This window comes from Pseudorasbora parva, chromosome 3 (assembly GCF_024679245.1).
Source record: "Pseudorasbora parva isolate DD20220531a chromosome 3, ASM2467924v1, whole genome shotgun sequence".
Taxonomy (NCBI): Eukaryota; Metazoa; Chordata; class Actinopteri; order Cypriniformes; family Gobionidae; genus Pseudorasbora; species Pseudorasbora parva.
This window is the reverse complement of record NC_090174.1, coordinates 59,918,925-59,939,016: the sequence shown is the minus strand read 5'-3', so window position 1 is coordinate 59,939,016 and position 20,092 is coordinate 59,918,925. Positions and strand designations below refer to the sequence as shown.

The 20,092-nt window shown below is 40.3% G+C and overlaps 1 protein-coding gene and 1 long non-coding RNA gene across 3 annotated transcripts; one reads left to right on the top strand and one right to left on the bottom strand.

Annotated features, from left to right (window-relative positions):
* Positions 1 to 4,197: 4,197 nt before the first annotated feature.
* Positions 4,198 to 7,601, top strand: LOC137072097 (uncharacterized). Of its 2 annotated transcripts, XR_010904625.1 has the most exons (3): positions 4,198 to 5,766; positions 6,374 to 6,611; positions 6,810 to 7,601. XR_010904625.1 is itself a non-coding variant. In XM_067440313.1 (2 exons), the coding sequence occupies exons 1-2, from the start codon at positions 4,704 to 4,706 to the stop codon at positions 6,376 to 6,378; spliced, it is 1,068 nt and encodes a 355-aa protein (XP_067296414.1). In that variant the 5' UTR covers positions 4,198 to 4,703; the 3' UTR covers positions 6,379 to 7,601. The 2 variants fall into 2 exon arrangements, 1 of the variants encoding a protein (XP_067296414.1); XM_067440313.1 differs by having other exon boundaries at positions 6,374 to 7,601.
* Positions 7,602 to 18,411: 10,810 nt separating this feature from the next.
* LOC137072096 (uncharacterized) lies at positions 18,412 to 19,727 on the bottom strand. The gene is made up of 3 exons (XR_010904624.1): positions 19,067 to 19,727; positions 18,771 to 18,925; positions 18,412 to 18,661 (listed from the first exon to the last, which is right to left on the bottom strand). It is a non-coding gene; the product is annotated as an uncharacterized lncRNA (long non-coding RNA).
* Positions 19,728 to 20,092: the final 365 nt, after the last annotated feature.

Here is a 20,092-nt window from a genome sequence, read left to right as displayed (position 1 = left end):
GAAAGCTTGCAAGCATCAATGGAACCTGTAAAATTAAGGCTTTCCACTATGATGGGGAAAGACTCCATTGTGGAAAGTCAGAGAGTCAGTGGACTTCGAGTTCGAGGGTTATCCTCAGACAGTCCTATCTGCCTGCCTCCCGTTTATACAAGAGACTTCATTCCATTTGAGCGCGCACACATTCCCACCTATGAAACCGCTAAAAGGTGGAGACATCTAGAAGTGATTGCCAATGAGATGCCTGGTCAGATGGATTGTGGAGTAGGTCTCTTGATTGGCTATGACTGCTCCAGAGCACTGGCACCTCGAGAGGTCATTACTGGTGGAGATGAAGAGCCTTATGCCATCAAGACTGACCTGGGCTGGAGCATCATAGGAGGAACTCCACAGTGTGTCAATGCTGAGGACATGATGGGTTTATGCCACCGTATAGCAGTCAAGGAACTTCCCTCTGTGACACCTGCTGCTGTTATTAGAGCACTTGAGCTGGATTTTGTAGATACTCCGTTAGGTGAAAAGAGCATATCACAGGAGGATGTTCAATTTCTACAGATTGTGAAAGAGGGTGTCTATCAAAATGAATGTGGCCACCTTGAGATGCCCCTTCCTTTTAAGACCCGTCCCCATTTTCCAAATAACAAGAAGCTTGCATTAGGACGGCTGAAGCACCTTAAGAGAAAACTGGACAAGAACCCTCAATTTAAACGTGATTATGTGCTATTCATGGAGGGTGTCTTCAGAGATGGTGATGCAGAAATAGCGACTGAGCAACCAGATATTGGAAATGTGTGGTATATTCCACATCAGGGTGTTTATCACCCTAAGAAACCAGATAAGATCAGGGTAGTCTTTGATTGTTCAGCTAAGTATGACGGCATCGCTTTGAATGACCATCTATTGACTGGGCCTGATCTTACCAATGGATTGACTGGAGTGCTTTGCCGTTTCCGTAAACATCCAGTTGCTGTTATGTGTGACATTGAGAAAATGTTTCATAGATTTCATGTCATTCAAGAAGATCGGGACTATCTGCGTTTCCTGTGGTGGGCAAATGGAGATACTGATACAGAGCCCAGAGAATATCGTATGAAAGTACACCTCTTTTGAGCATCATCCTCTCCAGGTTGTGCCAATTATGGCTTGAAGTATCTTGCCAGTATGAATGAGAGCGAGTATCCTTTGGCTGCTAGTTTCATCCGAAATCATTTCTATGTAGATGATGGCCTTATAAGCCTGGAATCTGTTGAGATGGCAATCAAGTTGGTGGAAGAAGCTCAAGCTGTGTGTGCTAAAGGAAAGCTGTATCTTCACAAATTTATTTCTAACAACAGAGAAGTGCTGGAGTCAATTAGCATGGGTGATCGTGCTGCTGAAGTGAAGAACGTTGATTTCCATCATGACTATCTTCCAGTACAAAATGTCTTGGGGGTTAGGTGGGATGTGGAGAGTGATGCCTTCACCTTTAATGTTGTGTTTGATGATAAACCCTCTACACGACGTGGAATTCTTTCCTTGGTGGCTTCAGTTTATGATCCTTTGGGGTTCTTGGCTCCATTTGTTATATCTGGAAAGAAGGTGCTGCAGGAGATGTGCCGTAAGGGCATTGGTTGGGATGAACCACTACCTATTGAGTTGAGGCCAAGGTGGGAGAGTTGGTTGAAGGATCTGTCCAATCTAGGAAAGATACGGATCCCAAGATGCTTCGTGCCTCCGAACTTTGGAAAGATTCTAAAAACTGAATTGCATCATTTTTCTGATGCTAGCAGTCAAGGTTATGGTCAGTGCTCCTACATCAGATTAGTGAGTGAAAGCAAGGTACATTGTGCTTTGGTCATGGGGAAAGCAAGAGTTGCCCCTATAAAAGTTGTCACTATACCAAGATTAGAGTTAACTGCAGCAGTGATTTCTGCTGCTGTGAGTAGTATGCTGAAGGAAGAACTGGCACTCCAAGTTGAAAGAGAATATTTTTGGACAGATTCACAAGTGGTTCTTGGTTATATCAATAATGAAGCTAGAAGGTTTCATGTTTTTGTTGCTAACCGTGTCCAGAGAATCCGGGAGACCACCGATCCAAGACAGTGGTATTACATCAACACAGGAGAGAATCCCGCTGACCATGCCTCGAGGGGCCTCACGGTAGAAGAGCTGATTAATTCAGACTGGCTCACAGGGCCCAGATTCCTCTGGGAAGAGGAGGTAGTTGCTAAACAAGGAATGTTAGAGCTGTTGGTGGGAGATCCTGAGGTCAAAGCCGTTCAAGTATTGAGGACAGAGATTAAAATACAAGTGGATTTTCAACAGCAATTATCACGATTCTCAAAATGGACTACAGCGGTGAATGTTATTGCCCGGATTCAAAGACTAGCAAGAAAGAGTAAGACACCAGAACCTTTAAGTGTAGAGGAAAGAAGGATGGCTTCATTCACTCTCATTCAGCTTGCACAACAGGATGCCTTTAAAGAAGAGTTGTATGTACTCAGTCAGGAATCTGGGAGGCTGCGTTCTAACCATCCTCTGTATCAGCTGGATCCATTCATGCAAGATGGCATAATGAGCAGAGGTGTCAAAAGTACTCACATTCATTACTCAAGTGGAAGTATAGATACTAGGGTTTAAAAATACTTCTGTAAAAGTTGAAGTATCAACTCAGGCTTTTTACTTAAGTAAAAGTGTAAAAGTACTGGTTTCAAAACTACTTAAAGTATAAAAGTAAAAGTAATGTAAGGAAAAAAAATGCCATTAAAGACAAAAGCTTAGGCCACACCACAGGGGCCTATAGCGCACTACCCCACCTCAAAAACACTTTTCTAAAGGCCATAATGACTATAATGTTATATTAAAATGTTAATGTTGAAAAATTTGGGAGGCACTGGCTACCTGTTTCAGCCGCATATATACCCATTGAAGATGAATGCATTTTAGTACAATGGAAATATGCCATTATGTGTACTGCTGAGCATTAACATGTGTTTCCTGAAGCGGAAGATATGATGACTAGTTGCCTATAAGTAATGTTATCAATAACCTTTATTGGAATGTAAATTTAGGCTACATGTGTGATCAGTGTTGCCAGATTGGGTCGACACTTTAAAGCCCTACGGGCCCTGACTTTTTTTACACCCCTAAACTCATACCCCTGTCGGCCGCTGACTGCTTGGTTGTCACTTTAAAAAAACAAAAAAAACAAACAAATGATCCAAACATTTTTCTAAATTAACTTTAATAAAGAAACTAAACGAAATATAACTACTTGGACATTAGAAACAAAGCTGAACTATTTTAATGACTGCAGGAGTGTGTCATAGGATTGTGCAGGGCCTGTGCAGGGCTCAAAGCTCAACAAAACCAGCCCACTCCCCCACTTTAAGTGGCTTATTCAATTAGGAGAAGCGCGTCGGTCAGAGAAGGAGCTCGAATCGCAAGTAAGTCTATCCGAAATACTCTGTATTTGCTGTATTGCTTGGTGTTTTAATTACTAGAAGGTAGATACATTTTCGTTTCTGCACTTATTCTTTTTATTCATAACTTTGTTCCGTGAGCTACTCACAAATTGCACTTTAACCAGGGCAGTTTGAAGCGCGCTGTACGCAATCACCAGCCGTTATTAAATAATAATTGTTGGCTTTTAGCACAGGTAGTGAGTGATAGTTTGGTTTCGATTTGAGTCGTTGGCAGACCGTTGCGTTGATTAATCTTTGGGATAATTATAAGGGCGGACTGTATATTTAAAGCCGAGCAAGTTAGCCGGCCATTAGGAGAAGCGCGTCGGTCAGAGAAGGAGCTCGAATCGCAAGTAAGTCTATCCGAAATACTCTGTATTTGCTGTATTGCTTGGTGTTTTAATTACTAGAAGGTAGATACATTTTCGTTTCTGCACTTATTCTTTTTATTCATAACTTTGTTCCGTGAGCTACTCACAAATTGCACTTTAACCAGGGCAGTTTGAAGCGCGCTGTACGCAATCACCAGCCGTTATTAAATAATAATTGTTGGCTTTTAGCACAGGTAGTGAGTGATAGTTTGGTTTCGATTTGAGTCGTTGGCAGACCGTTGCGTTGATTAATCTTTGGGATAATTATAAGGGCGGACTGTATATTTAAAGCCGAGCAAGTTAGCCGGCCATTAGGAGAAGCGCGTCGGTCAGAGAAGGAGCTCGAATCGCAAGTAAGTCTATCCGAAATACTCTATATTTGCTGTATTGCTTGGTGTTTTAATTACTAGAAGGTAGATACATTTTCGTTTCTGCACTTATTCTTTTTATTCATAACTTTGTTCCGTGAGCTACTCACAAATTGCACTTTAACCAGGGCAGTTTGAAGCGCGCTGTACGCAATCACCAGCCGTTATTAAATAATAATTGTTGGCTTTTAGCACAGGTAGTGAGTGATAGTTTGGTTTCGATTTGAGTCGTTGGCAGACCGTTGCGTTGATTAATCTTTGGGATAATTATAAAAGCGTCCACACCTGCTATCCCTCAAACAGTGATCAGTGTGTATTTAATAAGCGTGTCAGCGCTGTCGCGGTAGCGTCAGCGGGAGCGTTCAGCCCTCGTGTTCAGCCGCCTCGTGTGAAGACCGACAAGTGTAAAGACATCTTTTTCGACTCGACCTACGATCGACTCCACCGTAGAACGAACACCGAGAACGCACTTAAGTATTTATTTATTTCTCTATCCTCTTTCTCCTTCTCTCTCTCTTCTCACAATGTGCTTTCAATACATACCCACTATTTCTACCCCTCGCTCCACTATCAGACGCAGACGGCAGCGCAACACTGCTAATCTGCGTCTTATTCCTTCCTCTACTAAAATACCTCCCTCCTTTTCTCTGGGTCTATGGAATTGTCAGTCAGCTGTAAACAAAGCTGACTTCATTCCAGCCTTCGCCACTCATTCCAATCTGAATATCTTGGCCTTGACTGAGACCTGGATCCGTCCAGAAGACTCAGCAACTCCTGCTGCTCTCTCTAACAATTTCTCCTTCTCACACACCCCTCGCCACACTGGCAGAGGTGGAGGCACAGGTTTCCTTATCACAAACAATTGGAAATACTCAACCCACACCTCTCTCTGTAATAACATCTCATTTGAATACCATGCTATTACAGTTACAGCTCCTGCTAAAATCCATCTTGTAGTCATTTACCGCCCTCCAGGTCAATTGGGCACCTTTGTTGAGGAACTAGATGTGCTGCTGTCCTCATTCCCTGAGGATGGCAGCCCACTTGTAATCCTTGGTGATTTCAACATCCACCTGGACAAACCGTATGCTACAGATTTTCACTCCCTTCTATCCTCATTCGATCTCAAACTTCTTACTACCTCACACACACACAAATCTGGCAACCAACTTGACCTCATCTACATACGCAACTGCACTACAGAAAACACTTTGGTCAAACCCTTACACTTCTCGGATCACTACTTCATCACATTTAATATACATCTCACTACTCTTATGCTTCCACCTCCTCTACCAGTTAGTTTCAGACGAAACCTGCGTTCTCTTTCTCCCTCTCACCTCTCCTCCGTTGTATCATCCTCTCTTCCGTCACCCACACAATTCTCCTCTATGGACGTCAACACTGCAACAGACACTTTATGCTCCACTTTAACCACTTGTCTAGATACTATCTGCCCTCTGTCTTCTAGGCCAGCTCGCGCTACTCCCTCTAACCCTTGGTTATCTGATGTTCTTCGTGAACACCGGACCAAACTTAGGGCAGCAGAGAGAAAATGGCGCAAATCAAACGACCCATCTGACCTGAGTAAGTACCAATCTTTGCTCATTTCCTTCTCACAGGACGTCCATACAGCTAAATCCGCATATCTCACAACAAAATCAACAGCACCTCAGACTCACGCACACTTTTCAGAACTTTCACCTCTCTCCTCTGTCCCCCTCCACCACCTCCCACCACCTCTCTTTCTGCAGACGATCTTGCCAATTTTTTCACAAACAAAACCACACTCATCAGCAGTCAGTTCACACCTCCACACAGACACACTTTTGAATCAGCCACTTCCACAGCCAAACATCTTCTCTCCTCCTTCTCTACACTCACTGAGGACGAAGTATCTAAGCTTCTCCTCTCCAGCCATCCCACTACCTGCCCTCTAGATCCCATCCCCTCACATCTCCTACAAGCCATCTCCCCTACACTCTTACCAGCACTCACACACATCATCAACACATCTCTCTCCACCGGCATCTTCCCCACCACATTCAAGCAGGCTCGGGTAACCCCACTGCTTAAAAAACCCACATTAGACACATCACTTGTAGAGAACTACAGACCTGTTTCTCTCCTACCATTCATTGCAAAAACACTTGAAAGAGTTGTTTTCAACCAGGTCTCATCTTTCCTCTCACAGACTAATCAACTGGACGTAAACCAGTCAGGCTTCAAAAAGGACCACTCAACTGAGACGGCATTACTGTCAGTTACTGAAGCCCTGCGGCTGGCTAAAGCTGCATCCAAATCATCAGTCCTCATCCTCCTTGATCTGTCTGCTGCCTTTGACACTGTGAATCATCAGATTCTTCTGTCCACCCTCTCATCACTGGGCATCACAGGGACTCCACTCCACTGGTTTGAGTCCTATCTCACAGGTAGGTCTTTTAAGGTTGCCTGGAGAGGAGAGGTATCCAAAACACATCAACTGACCACGGGGGTTCCTCAGGGCTCAGTGCTTGGACCTCTCCTCTTCTCCATTTACACTACATCACTGGGACCCATCATTCAGGCACATGGTCTCTCTTATCATTGCTATGCTGATGACACACAGCTCTACCTCTCATTTCAACCAGATGATCCCACAGTAGCTGCACGAATCTCAAACTGTCTGGCGGACATCTCGGCATGGATGAAAAAACATCACCTGCAGCTCAATCTGGCAAAGACTGAGCTGCTTGTTTTCCCTGCTAACCCCACCATACAACACGATTTTACCATCCAGCTAGGTTCATCTCTGATTACTCCTTCGGGGTCGGTCAGAAATCTTGGAGTAATCTTTGATGACCAGCTGTCCTTCAAAGACCACATCTCGAAGACGGCTCGGTCATGCAGGTTTGCATTGCACAATATCAGGAAAATCAGACCGTTCCTTACGGAGCATGCAACACAGCTTCTTGTCCAAGCCCTGGTCATTTCTAGACTTGACTATTGCAACGCGCTTCTGGCTGGACTTCCATCTTGTGCAATCAAACCGCTGCAAATGATCCAGAACGCTGCAGCACGTCTTGTATTCAATGAGCCCAAAAGGGCTCATGTCACACCTCTATTCATCTCTCTGCATTGGCTACCACTCGCTGCCCGGATCAAATTCAAAGCCCTGACTCTTGCTTATGGATCTTCCACAAGCGCAGCACCCGCATACTTCGACTCACTCCTACGCGTCTACACACCCACCAGAAGCCTTCGCTCAGCTAATGAGCGAAGGCTTGTGGTACCATCACAGAGAGGCATGAAATCCCTCTCTCGAACTTTTTCTTTCATTGTTCCGGGTTGGTGGAACGACCTTCCGTCCTCCATACGCACAACAGAATCACTCACTTCGTTTAAAAGACAGGTAAAAACTCATCTCTTCCATGAGCACTTAATCTTACATAAAAAAAAAAAAAAAAAAAAAAAAAAAAAAAAAATTCCCCCTCTATTTCTCCTTTCTTCTTTCCTTTTCTGGTCTTTGCTACTCTAAGCAGAGTACAAATCTTAGTATTTAGGGCACTTTTTGTGTTTCGTTGCCTCTTCTTGACGGATCGCTTCCTGTTCTCCTGAGTTGTAAGTCGCTTTGGATAAAAGCGTCTGCTAAATGCATAAATGTAAATGTAAATGTAAAAGTGCAAACAGTGCCCAATATAAGAGTTCAGAAAAAGCACATAATTAACAGGCATTTCATACGTTAAAACACACCACCTGGGGCGTAGCCATCTTTTCAGGAGTGAGGGGGAGAGAAATGTCGTAATACCATTTTTTTTTTTTGACCGATATAATTTATCGCATCTCTTGCTTTTAATTTGGTAAAATATCAAATACACTGCTGAACAATAACCTCTAATATCTATAATATTTTTCTCCTATATTTTATGCCAATTTTATGATTGGTTTACTACAAACACGTGTGCATTAAGTCTCCATAGATTTTATGCAAAGTAAAAATATATATATATATATATATATATATATATATATATATATATATATATATATATATATATATATATATATGATATTTACATAATATATATAAACCAGCTGTTCTCTATGTGAATATATAGTGAAGTGTAATTTATTCCTGAATTTATCATCATCCAGTGTCACATGATCCTTCACTGATCATTCTCATATGAGCATTTGATGATCAACACAGTTATGATTATTATCAGTTGTGCTGCTCATGGTGCTGCTTAATATTTGTGGAAGCCATCTAAACATTTGTGGTACAATTTAAAAAAGAGATAAATAAATACTTTTATTGATCAGACATGCATTCAATTGATCACAAGTGATATTTTTTATATTATAAAAGATAATTTATTTAATAAATGCAAATAAAAGCTGTCAATTGAACTTTCTATTCATCAAAAAATCCTGAAAAATAAAATGTATCATGGTTTCCACAACATTTTTAAGCAGCACAACTGTTTTCAACACAGATAATAATCATAAATGTTTCTTGATTATAAAATCATCATCTGAGAGTGATTAGTGAAGGATCATGTGACACCGAAGACTGGAGTAATGATAAACTCAGCTTTGATCACAGGAATACATTACTATATATTCACATAGGAAAAAAAGCTGTTTTAATTTGTAATAATATTTCACAATATTACTGTTTAACTATTTTTGATTAAATAAATGCAGCCGTGGTGAGCAGAAGATAGCCTACTAAACATTAAAAAAGCTGCATTATTCATATGATACTTTATTGTCAATAAATAGGCTACATTGAGATGGCTTGAAAAACACACATAAAGCATATTGTCGCAATCGTCTGATTGTCGTCGTCACGTTTCATTTCTCATAACGATTGTTTTCCTTCAGCTGTAGATCCAGCGTGACGGTATATTACTTCTACGAATACACTTTTGGACTTTCTATGAGAGCGCCCTCCTCATATTTAGATGCGAATAAAATGACAGGTCATGCATAGATTATTTTTTGTCTCTGAATTTAAATCTTGATGTATTCACATTGGTTTCTATGTAAATACATTTGACCGTGACGCGTGGAGCGCGCTATCAACCGAGATTAGAGAAGGCTGTTTTTAGCGTCCCTGTTAACTTGTCCGCCGCCGCGCAGGCTAACCCCGGTTCGAATCCCGCTCGGAGCGGGTCGACTAGAATCAGTGAGACCCAGTAAAAGTGCGGGGGACGAAAATACATTTTATTAAAAGTGAGGGGGACACGTCCCGTAATCTATGCCCATGCACACCACTGCCACAATGCGTAATTCATTGATACTGTACAATAATCCGCCGACAAAAAAAAATAACAACAATGCGCTTAGCTTTGCTCTGACAAAACTACAGTACACTTGTGAAGTTCATAGAACATGCACTTACCCCAGTCAAAACTGATTGATTCATTCACATCATTGATTCAAACCTCTTTCAGCAGCTGTTGGGGTTGCTAGTTGCAGATGTCCTGAGTGTGTATATGATGGACAGGAATCATGATTATATTTATAAAGAGTCGTCGAGTCACAGGTGTAATCCACGTTTGAGAGTTGGTTCACTCTACCACTCCTTACTGTAGAAACGGCTTGAGTATATAAATATACTGTATGTACCGGTATGCCACTTTAGCATAGCATCACTTGAATATGTAGTACATCTACGACGAGTTATCCCGCTAAAAACCTGGCTGTCATGAATGAGCGCGACTGCTGCTGATCGCTGATTGACTGAAAGTGCGTGCTCGTCCGCTGGAACCCGCCCAATCTGGCAACACCGTGTGTGATTTGTGCTTTGAGTCATGTGCAGGCTCGATGGATCACGTAGTAACCAATAGGGTGTTGGAATGGTATGTTTACACTTCTCATCCAACCACAATCAAATTCACACTATCCGGATGACGCGATTTATCTGCATAGTTTTTTTTTTTTTTTTAAACAAGATGAAATGAAAGAGGAGTAACGAGGCTATTTTTAAAAAGTAAGGAGTAGAAAGTACAGATAATTGCCTGAAAATGTAAGGAGTAGAAGTAAAAAGTAGGCCGAAAAATAATTACTCCAGTAAAGTATAGATACCCAAAATTTCTACTTAAGTAAGGTAACGAAGTATTTGTACTTCGTTACTTGACACCTCTGATAATGAGGGTGGGAGGACGATTGAGGAGGGCATCTGCGTCTCTTGAATTGCGAAATCCAGCAATCCTTCCAAGGAATGGTGTCATCACATCCCTTATTCTTGCTCACTATCATCAAAAAATTCAACATCAAGGCAGGGGGCAGACTCTGAATGAACTGCGAGCCAATGGCTTTTGGATTATCGGTGGCAGCAAGGTAGTAGCCCAGTACATACGGCAGTGTGTTCCTTGTAGGAGAGCTCGTAGGCCACCAGAACAACAACGGATGGCGGATTTGCCTCGTGATCGTACTGATCCCCCTCCGCCATTTACTTATTGTGGCATGGACTGTTTTGGTCCATTTTACACCAAACAAGGTCGCAAGGTATATAAACGATATGGTCTCCTTTTTACCTGTCTTTGTTCCAGAGCTGTCCATATAGAGATGTTGGAAGATATGACAACGGATGCATTCATCAATGCTTTATGATGTTTTATAGCCATTCGTGGAGCTGTTAGACACATCAGATCAGACCAAGGATCTAACTTCATAGGGGCAAAGAGTGAGTTGAAGAAAGTGAAAGAATCTAAAATATTCAAAGATATTTGATATTTTTCTTTGAACAAAGACATTTGTTTTACTGTGTTTCACCCCCCTCTCTCTTATCAGTGGGGCTGTTTGGGATTCCTAAAGACAAAGAGATGTTTAGGGCCTGTAGGCCAAATGGTGCCACACCTGTAGTACAGTGGGGGAAGTCTGGTCTGACTGGTCAGTTTGAATGTCTCAGGGTTTCAGTCACATGGTCAAGGGATGTATAAAAGAAGATTACAACTGTTGCTCGAGGTCTTCTTGCTCTGACGGTCTTCTCTCTTTTCTCTGGGTCTTCTTCCTCTGGAGGTCTTTTCTCTTTTTCTCTGGCTGTCTCTTCTAGGGCCTTCTTTGGCTCTTCTCTTTTTCTCTCTCTTTCTATCTTTCTATCTCTCTCTATCTCTCCCTATCTCTCAGGTAACATTCTACACATGCTGGGTACGATTAATGGTATAAGTTTTATCATCTCATTTATCTATTTTGTAACTATTTTAAGTGTAACCATAACCGGATTTTGTCATTAAATTCTTTCAATTAGAAATGATTTGCTAACTAGTTTTGGTTTGGTATTGACTTTGAAGTGCTCCCTATTGCAATACAATATAGTCACATTAAAGCAACGCTCTCCCACATATTTTGCTATTGTAACTGCGCTTATTTCCGTCGTTGGTATAATTTGCAGTGGGTGGTTATAGACAAGAAATGTACAGTTTTCTACCATCACGCTGATAACGTTTCTTTAGTCGTTCGGCAACCCTGCAGTCAGAACCACTGTAGGCGATCCACCCTTACAGATGGTGCCGAAAACCCGGGATCCACCCTTACAGATGGTGCCAAAACCCGGGATCCCTTGCAGTGAATTTTCTGAAATTCATCAGAATGAGGACATTTTTCCACAATTGATCTTGTTTGGATTAAAGCTGGCCTTCTGACTAAGGATTGGGTAAGTCTGTTTTCATTGTTTATGAATTGCATGAAACAGAACTTCATCCAAGAAGAAGGTTTTAAACGGCTTCAATAGTCCCATTACTGTACAATCCGAGAATATTCAGAATATCACCTCGGGATGGAAGGGAACATTTTTGATAAAAGTAAGATATTGTTTGCTTTATGGAGCGAAAAAGTTGAGCCTACCTTGTCCAAACTTAAGAAAGAGGATATTGGAATCAATAGTTCAGATGATAAAATGCTTAATTGGTGGGACATAATTGGCAAACACCAAAAAAAATCAAAACATGGTGAAATAATTGAGGCTTTAAACTTCATAAGTTGTAAAAGGCTACATAATGTTGTGACACCATTTCTATTATCAAGTCTAGAGGATAAATGTAAAGCAATTGATTCTAAAAATGCTGAAGCAGAAAAGTCTGAGGCAAAGATTCAATATCTTCAAGCACAGCTAGATAAATTACTAGCTGATCAGTTAGCCCTGACTGAGAAGTGTAAAAATCACAAGGAGACCATTGCAGATCTCAAGGCTAAGCTAATAGCTAAAAAGTCCATCTCCAAAACGCTTAACAGCGATTGGACTAAAACGCATGTTCACTTCTTAGATGAGGTGACTTGCTCTAATGAATCTGAAACGTTTAGTTCAGAAAATGCATGTGCAACTCAAGGAAATGTGCCTATTTCAGTTCTTAAGGTGATGCAGCACCGCAATAGCGCAGAGTCATGTACCAGTACGCTTCGTGTTCAAGCATTAGAGAGTCATAAAAATCCTCCAACTCCAGGAGAACATAGCAGACAAACCTATGGCAAAGAGAACAGGTTTTGCAGTTCCTGTCAGAAAATAGGCCATTCAGAGGTAAAATGCTGGTCACTGGGCCGAGGTCGACCTCCGCCTTACTTTCAGAAAGATAGGAAATTCCTTTCTAAGGGCAAAGACTATCGCTCATTTGCAGGTAAAACTCTCAGTGAGTTAACTGCATTGTTTATGCAAGGCCTTCAACTATTAACCTCACTGGCTAGTGGGCTAGCAGCCTCATAGCAATGAGTTTAATAGTTAAACATCCAAATTGCAATGATCCTGTTTGTATTTTCAAATTTGTAATTGTATTAACGCATTGTGCGCATTGAACACACATTATAGTTGTTTGTGTTAATAAATACACATAGACTCGTTAAGTTTATTCTTTAAAACACATGATTGCTTTACTGTAAGTGTTGTATGAAACACTTAGGATAAAGGTTGTAGATGCTATGCATTCTAGACCAGGTATCTTGTGAAAATTGGAAGAACTTTAATACTTGAGAATTGTAAAGCAATTTCAAGTTTCATGTGTTTCTATGTTGAATTTGTTTGTCTCCTAAGTGGAAAACTCTGCTATTTTCCATATAGCTGAAGTAAAACCATGTACAGGAGCATAGAATTGCCATTTTGGCTACAGTGTAATTTACAATTGCATTAACCATGAAAATGCTTTCATCACAGCAGGATTCAGTCACTGCACTTTATCATGCCCTCTAACACAAACATTGGTGGGGGGAGATGTTGAGCCAACCACACCTCACTCACATTCTCAGCTGGCTGCCTGTTCAACAGGACCAAATTTACATCACAATTGTAAACCCTCCTCACCATGTTTGGGGCATGATTCACACATAGCCACAGCTAAATGCATTCACATAGATTTGATCTTCACACACAAAGTCAAATCTACATCTGCCTCATAAAAATTATTTACATCTAGACTGTATTATAACTGTGAATTTCTTCCAGTTATTGTTTGTTTTGTTTTTCTTTGATTTACTAATTCAGTTCGTTATTTGTCTCACCAAGTTAAATATCAAAATTTACGTTAGTATTTCTCATTCTTACCTAAGTGCAAACATTTATTTTATCATTGTATTGTAACAATGAATTTGATTTGAAACATTTCTGAAACTTATTTGATCATTTGAATTTTGTCCATTTGACTTGCAACAATGTTTTTGATTTTGAACTTTTTTGATTATTTGAATTTTGTCCATTTGACTTGGAACAATGTTTTTGATTTTGAACTTTTTTGATTATTTGAATTTTGTCCATTTGACTTGGAACAATGTTTTAGGACATCCATTCAATTGAATCTCTGTATTTGGTTACACTGAATACTTTGTTGATACTCTTCATGAAAAAAGGGTTTAAAACCAGCAATGATTGTTGTTTTGTTATAATGTAAATTATTTTTAATGTTTCCAGAAACAATGTAAGAGCTTGTGAGATCTTCTTTTATTCTCAACCTTGACCACTTTATTAAGTATATCGATTTAAGGGCTTATTGCCAGAGACCATTTTAATCTGACCATATCAAACTTCTGACCAATGACAAATGCCATGTATGCTTTTGCTTTTTGTGGTGCTATATGTTCTTTTAATCACAGGATCCCTGCTGGACAAGTTCACATCCTGTGTCCTCAGGAAGAGGGACAAGCTTTTGCTCTAACCTTCAGTGACTGTTCTCTCGAGGTGTGAGGTATTCAATGGACGTTTTGCATATCAAAGAAGGATGCAACACCATTTGATGGAGCCTTCCCTTTGCAGGACTGCAATGAGAACAAAGACCGAACTGGCAAACTGCTTTTGGAACATTTCTGGACGACAAGTCTGAAGATGACATCTACACACAACTGGAAGAATGTCTTTGTGTTCTGTGTCACCTCTGGACACTTTATGAGCGTGGCCAAAGGTGCCATGGGAGGACTGAAAGAATCTAAAATATTCAAAGATATTTGATATTTTTCTTTGAACAAAGACATTTGTTTTACTGTGTTTCACCCCCCTCTCTCTTATCAGTGGGGCTGTTTGGGATTCCTAAAGACAAAGAGATGTTTAGGGCCTGTAGGCCAAATGGTGCCACACCTGTAGTACAGTGGGGGAAGTCTGGTCTGACTGGTCAGTTTGAATGTCTCAGGGTTTCAGTCACATGGTCAAGGGATGTATAAAAGAAGATTACAACTGTTGCTCGAGGTCTTCTTGCTCTGAGGGTCTTCTCTCTTTTCTCTGGGTCTTCTTCCTCTGGAGGTCTTTTCTCTTTTTCTCTGGCTGTCTCTTCTAGGGCCTTCTTTGGCTCTTCTCTTTTTCTCTCTCTTTCTATCTTTCTATCTCTCTCTATCTCTCCCTATCTCTCAGGTAACATTCTACACATGCTGGGTACGATTAATGGTATAAGTTTTATCATCTCATTTATCTATTTTGTAACTATTTTAAGTGTAACCATAACCGGATTTTGTCATTAAATTCTTTCAATTAGAAATGATTTGCTAACTAGTTTTGGTTTGGTATTGACTTTGAAGTGCTCCCTATTGCAATACAATATAGTCACATTAAAGCAACGCTCTCCCACATATTTTGCTATTGTAACTGCGCTTATTTCCGTCGTTGGTATAAGTTGCAGTGGGTGGTTATAGACAAGAAATGTACAGTTTTCTACCATCACGCTGATAACGTTTCTTTAGTCGTTCGGCAACCCTGCAGTCAGAACCACTGTAGGCGATCCACCCTTACAAAAGCATTAAAAGAAGTGAGTAAAGAAAGAGTGGCAGAATATCTGGCGACTAAGCAGTGTGATTTTTGTCTGAATACACCTAGTTCAAGTCATGCCGGAGGTGTTTGGGAGCGGCAGATTCGAACTGTCAGGAGTGTAATGGGATCCGTTTTGGCACAAAATGCTGGGAGACTAAATGATGCTTCTTTACGTACATTCTTTTATGAAGCTATGTCTATAGTTAACAACCGTCCATTGACAGTAGATGGTCTCAGTGATCCCACAAGTCTAGAGCCTTTAACCCCTAACCACCTGCTCACCATGAAGTCATCTGTCCCACTTCCTCCACCAGGTGCATTTGTTAAGGAAGATCTTTATGCGAAGAGACGATGGCGGCAAGTACAGTTTTTGAGTGAACAGTTTTGGAGTAGATGGAGGATAGAATATCTTGCTAACATCTCCCTCAGGCAAAGGTGGCACACACCAAGACGGAATGTGCAAATGGGTGACATTGTCATTGTGAAGGAAGGGGAAGTTCCCCGAAATGAATGGAGGTTGGCTAGAGTTCTGGAAGTTTACAAGGATGATGATGGACTGGTGCGGAAAGTTAAAATTCAGATGGGAGATCAGAAGTTGGGAAAAAGGGGTGAACGCCTCATTAAACCCTCTAAAGTTGAACGTCCGATCCAAAAACTGGTAGTTCTTGTAGCAAAAAATTGAAACGATCACCCTATCATATTGAATGTCTGATCTAAAAGCTGGTAGCTCTTGTAGCACAAATTTAGACAATCACCCTATAATATTAGTAGAGTGGAGTTAAAATGGTATTAGTTGGTATTTTGTGATTATGATCAATTTCATATGCCGTATAAATGTTTTGTGTTTTTTTTTTTGTTTTTTTTCCCCCCAAGAATGTGGATTTTTGAATTATGGGGTTTATTTCATTGTTTATGTATTGTGATAGCTGGAAATGACACTGTGCATTTATATGTTTTAAGTAAATCAAGGGTCATTTGGTGGGAGTGTAGCTGACACTGGTAGGTCAGCTGTGTATGGTGTATACATGTATGTAATATTGGTGGGGGTTAAGGTTTATTTTTTCCTTTTGTATTTTGATTTAAATGTGATTTATTTATGCACATGTATTAATTTAGTTAATTCTGGTGGTATTGGATTTAATTTAGTTGTACTGATTGGTCATGTGACTCTTCCTGGGTTATTTAACCCGGAAGTATTAGTGTCAACAGAATGGCAAACATGAAGTGAGATATGCATGGGCTCCTGATGATTCTACTGTTGGTTACAGGCAAACACGGTAAATGAGTTAATCTTATGTATTTCTTTGTTTGATTTTGTGTCTTTATGGGTATATGTAAAATTTGTGGTTGTTTGTTTTGTTTACATTTTAGTTTTCACGGTGTCTCAAATGTACAAATAAAAGAGTGCTAAAGGACATCAGTACTTCAGAAGCGTGGACTGTTTAATGACCAACGAGTAGTTACAAGGGGGAAGATTAGGAGGCCATGATGGACAGAGGCCAATGGGCAAATTAAGCCAGGATGACGGGGTTACACCCCCACTCTTTATCGAAGGACATCCTGGGATTTTTAATAACCACAGAGAGTCGGGACCTCGGTTTAACGTCTCATCCGAAGGACAGATGACGGTAACCGCCAGAAAATAACTCCTCCCATGTTCCAAATGTTTTAACAGCAAATTTTAAACAAAAACAACAGATTCACTTCAAAATGCTGTTAGTCATTAGTCAATGAAAAATATTAGTCAATAAAAAAACGATTACAACCTCACACACTGAACGAGAAGCTTGGCGCCGCGCCGCTGAAGTTCGAACACATTCAATGAGTGTACACACACCAGCGGCGGCATTCGGTGCCTGTCCGCGGCCACTCAGGAATTTGTCCAAAGAATTTGCGGCAAAATCCTGCCGCACCATGGAGCGCTATTTCAAGGTTTTATATTAAATTTATATTATAGTTCCCTCAAATTGCCATTGTACAGCTCTTCTGTCAGAAGAAGATTCAAAACTGAGCTTTGTGTCCAGTGTGCGACCCCCTCACTTTTCTTTCGGTATTTTAAGATAGTTTGCTGCTCCTGCTTAGCTAATTTACATGAAAGAGGTAGAGGAACATTAAAAGAGCTTTTTTTTTATATTTCACTAACTATTAGTCAATGAAAAACTTTATTCACCCTGTTGAAGTAAATCACAAGGACGACCGTTACCACCCGACTTGACACACATGCAGAAAAAAAGGCTCTTGACAGGAATTTGCTTAACTCACTTAATTTGCAGCACTGGTTCATGTTAGGTTGTTGATAATAAGTGAATGCATTTGAAAATATCTCACTTTTACATAAAATAAGGACAGAAATCACTGCATGAAAAGTGGGATTTTCGTCCCCGTAAACGGCCGGAAATCTCCCTGATTTTCGACAATTAACGTCAGTTTACAGCCTGTGAACGCCGCGTTCGTCTGTGCCACATATTGACGGAAACGAACCATGACGTAGGTGGAGCTTGCGGAGGCATGCTGGCGCCGGCGCTAATGGCTCTAATTAGCATATGAATAGCAGCTCTGGGCGGCGCCTTGCCGGAATGGCTTGAATTCCCTCACTCAGTATTGGTTGAAACTACTACATTGAAACAAGAAATATCACTCGTGATTGGTTGGCAGATCTGTTACTATTGGTCAACCTGGGTAATAAATTAATAAATTTAAACCCCCAAATTATAATTATTTTACACACATATATATATAAAATTATGATTTGCATATTTTTTAATTGTATATATTCATATATGCTATTATGTTTTATATTCATGTCATTGTTATCCTATGGACTACGCTATTATAACCATCAAGGACATTCATTTATTGAGGAAAGGAAAATATGCCAGGGACGTGCAGTTTATTCAAAGAAAGAGCTTTATTAGAACAAACACAAACACACAACCAAATGCAAAATGTTTGAGATCTGCCCACACAACAATAGGAAGCTCACGAGAAGCCCAGAATCCTACAGCACCATGAAGTCTCTGTTTTCCGCTTCAGAGCTGTAGGTAACTAGCGCCATTCTGTCTGTTTTAAGTCCTTTTTCAGACGTCTGTCGTGCGTTGCCCTGTTCTTTGGAATCGCCTCTAATCTCGATTGCAGCGTGGCACAGAGCTTGGCGAACAGTCCATCCAGACACCGCGTGAACGATGCCGTCTTCATCATCAGACATCAGGTCTATGGTAGCGCACTTCCAAAGGCCCACCTCATATCCTCAGCTAACACACTCTTTCTTGCTTGTAGCAGCTGTAAAAACAAACAATAAAGACAATCAGTATTGCGCGATGTACTGCGTAAAATGCACCTGAAAAATAGTCACACTGACCAAAAACGGATCTAATCTAATAAATCTTACCCTCTTTCTTCTCAATCGACTCCGAGTTGAACTCTTCACAGCTTTTCAAGAACTGGATGTTTGTACCTCCTGCGTACTGTCTCTATGTCTTACATGCAGCTGGAAAACAATTAAATGAGTGTTATGACGAAGTTGTGAAGACGGCGTACTGCTTCCTGTAAAATGACCAGAAAAAGAAAACACTTTTATAAAGCAACTTACATTTGTTCTTTTACAAGGCTAATTTCAGCTTGTGCTACTTAAAAAGCGTTGCTTTAGGTTACTTTAGCTTACTTTAGCTTAGATAACAGTCTTACCGCAATCTTAGGACTGGTCTTCTCTTAGGCACTCGTCTTCTCTTCTTAAAGTTAGTATCTTCCACACAGTTTTTCGACTCCAAAGCAAGCAACCTATCATCTATGGACAGCAACCTGGAGATTACTAAAGTTAACTGCTCGTTAAAATCGGCAGCAAACTGAGCAAGCTGACGAGATAGCCCACTGATTGCATTCAGCTGTTTCTTCCCGCCGGTGTTACGGATCAACTGGGGATCATGTTATCTGGGGACGGGCGCGTGCACGCAGCTAGTTTTACCTGGATTTACAGCAGATGTTAGACGAGGACAGATTCGTCACAGCGGATTTTCCACTGAACAGATTTAAAACGCTTTCCACATTATTGGTAAATGTTTGCATAATATCAGGCTCTGTGTTTTCCCCTGTCGCTGCTTTGCTGTATGTTTCAAACGCAGTTTAAGGGAAATTTTAATGTGGTTTCATTTCACAACACAGACCACGCCCACATTTTGTTACATTCTTTTCGATGAAAGTCGTATCCAATGACAATTACATTCAATAAATTACATTGTGTCGTATTAGTATCGGAATTTTTATTTTATTTTTAATAACTATTGTTTTTGTAATTTGCTTAGGGTATTTTTTAAATTATATATATATATATATATATATATATATATATATATATATATATATATATATATATATATATATATATATATCCTAACTAAAATAACTCATAGCCTGTCATATTACCTTTCTCATATTAGCCTATTATATTCTATTATAATCTATTATATTGCCCACCCCTTGCCCACCTGCACATCCCAGCTGATATACAAGATTTGGGGGGTCATTCTGCATTTGAAAGTTTGAAAGGGTTTTAAATCTTCTAAATAAAGTAAAATGATTCAAAATCAAGTAATTTATATATGCCAAAGTCAACTTTAAACATATACAATGTAATTTCCAAACAGCAAAATTGTGGCCAGTGAAAATGCTGAGTGGCTAGTAACTTTGGAAAACCACTAGCCACGGTGGCCGGTG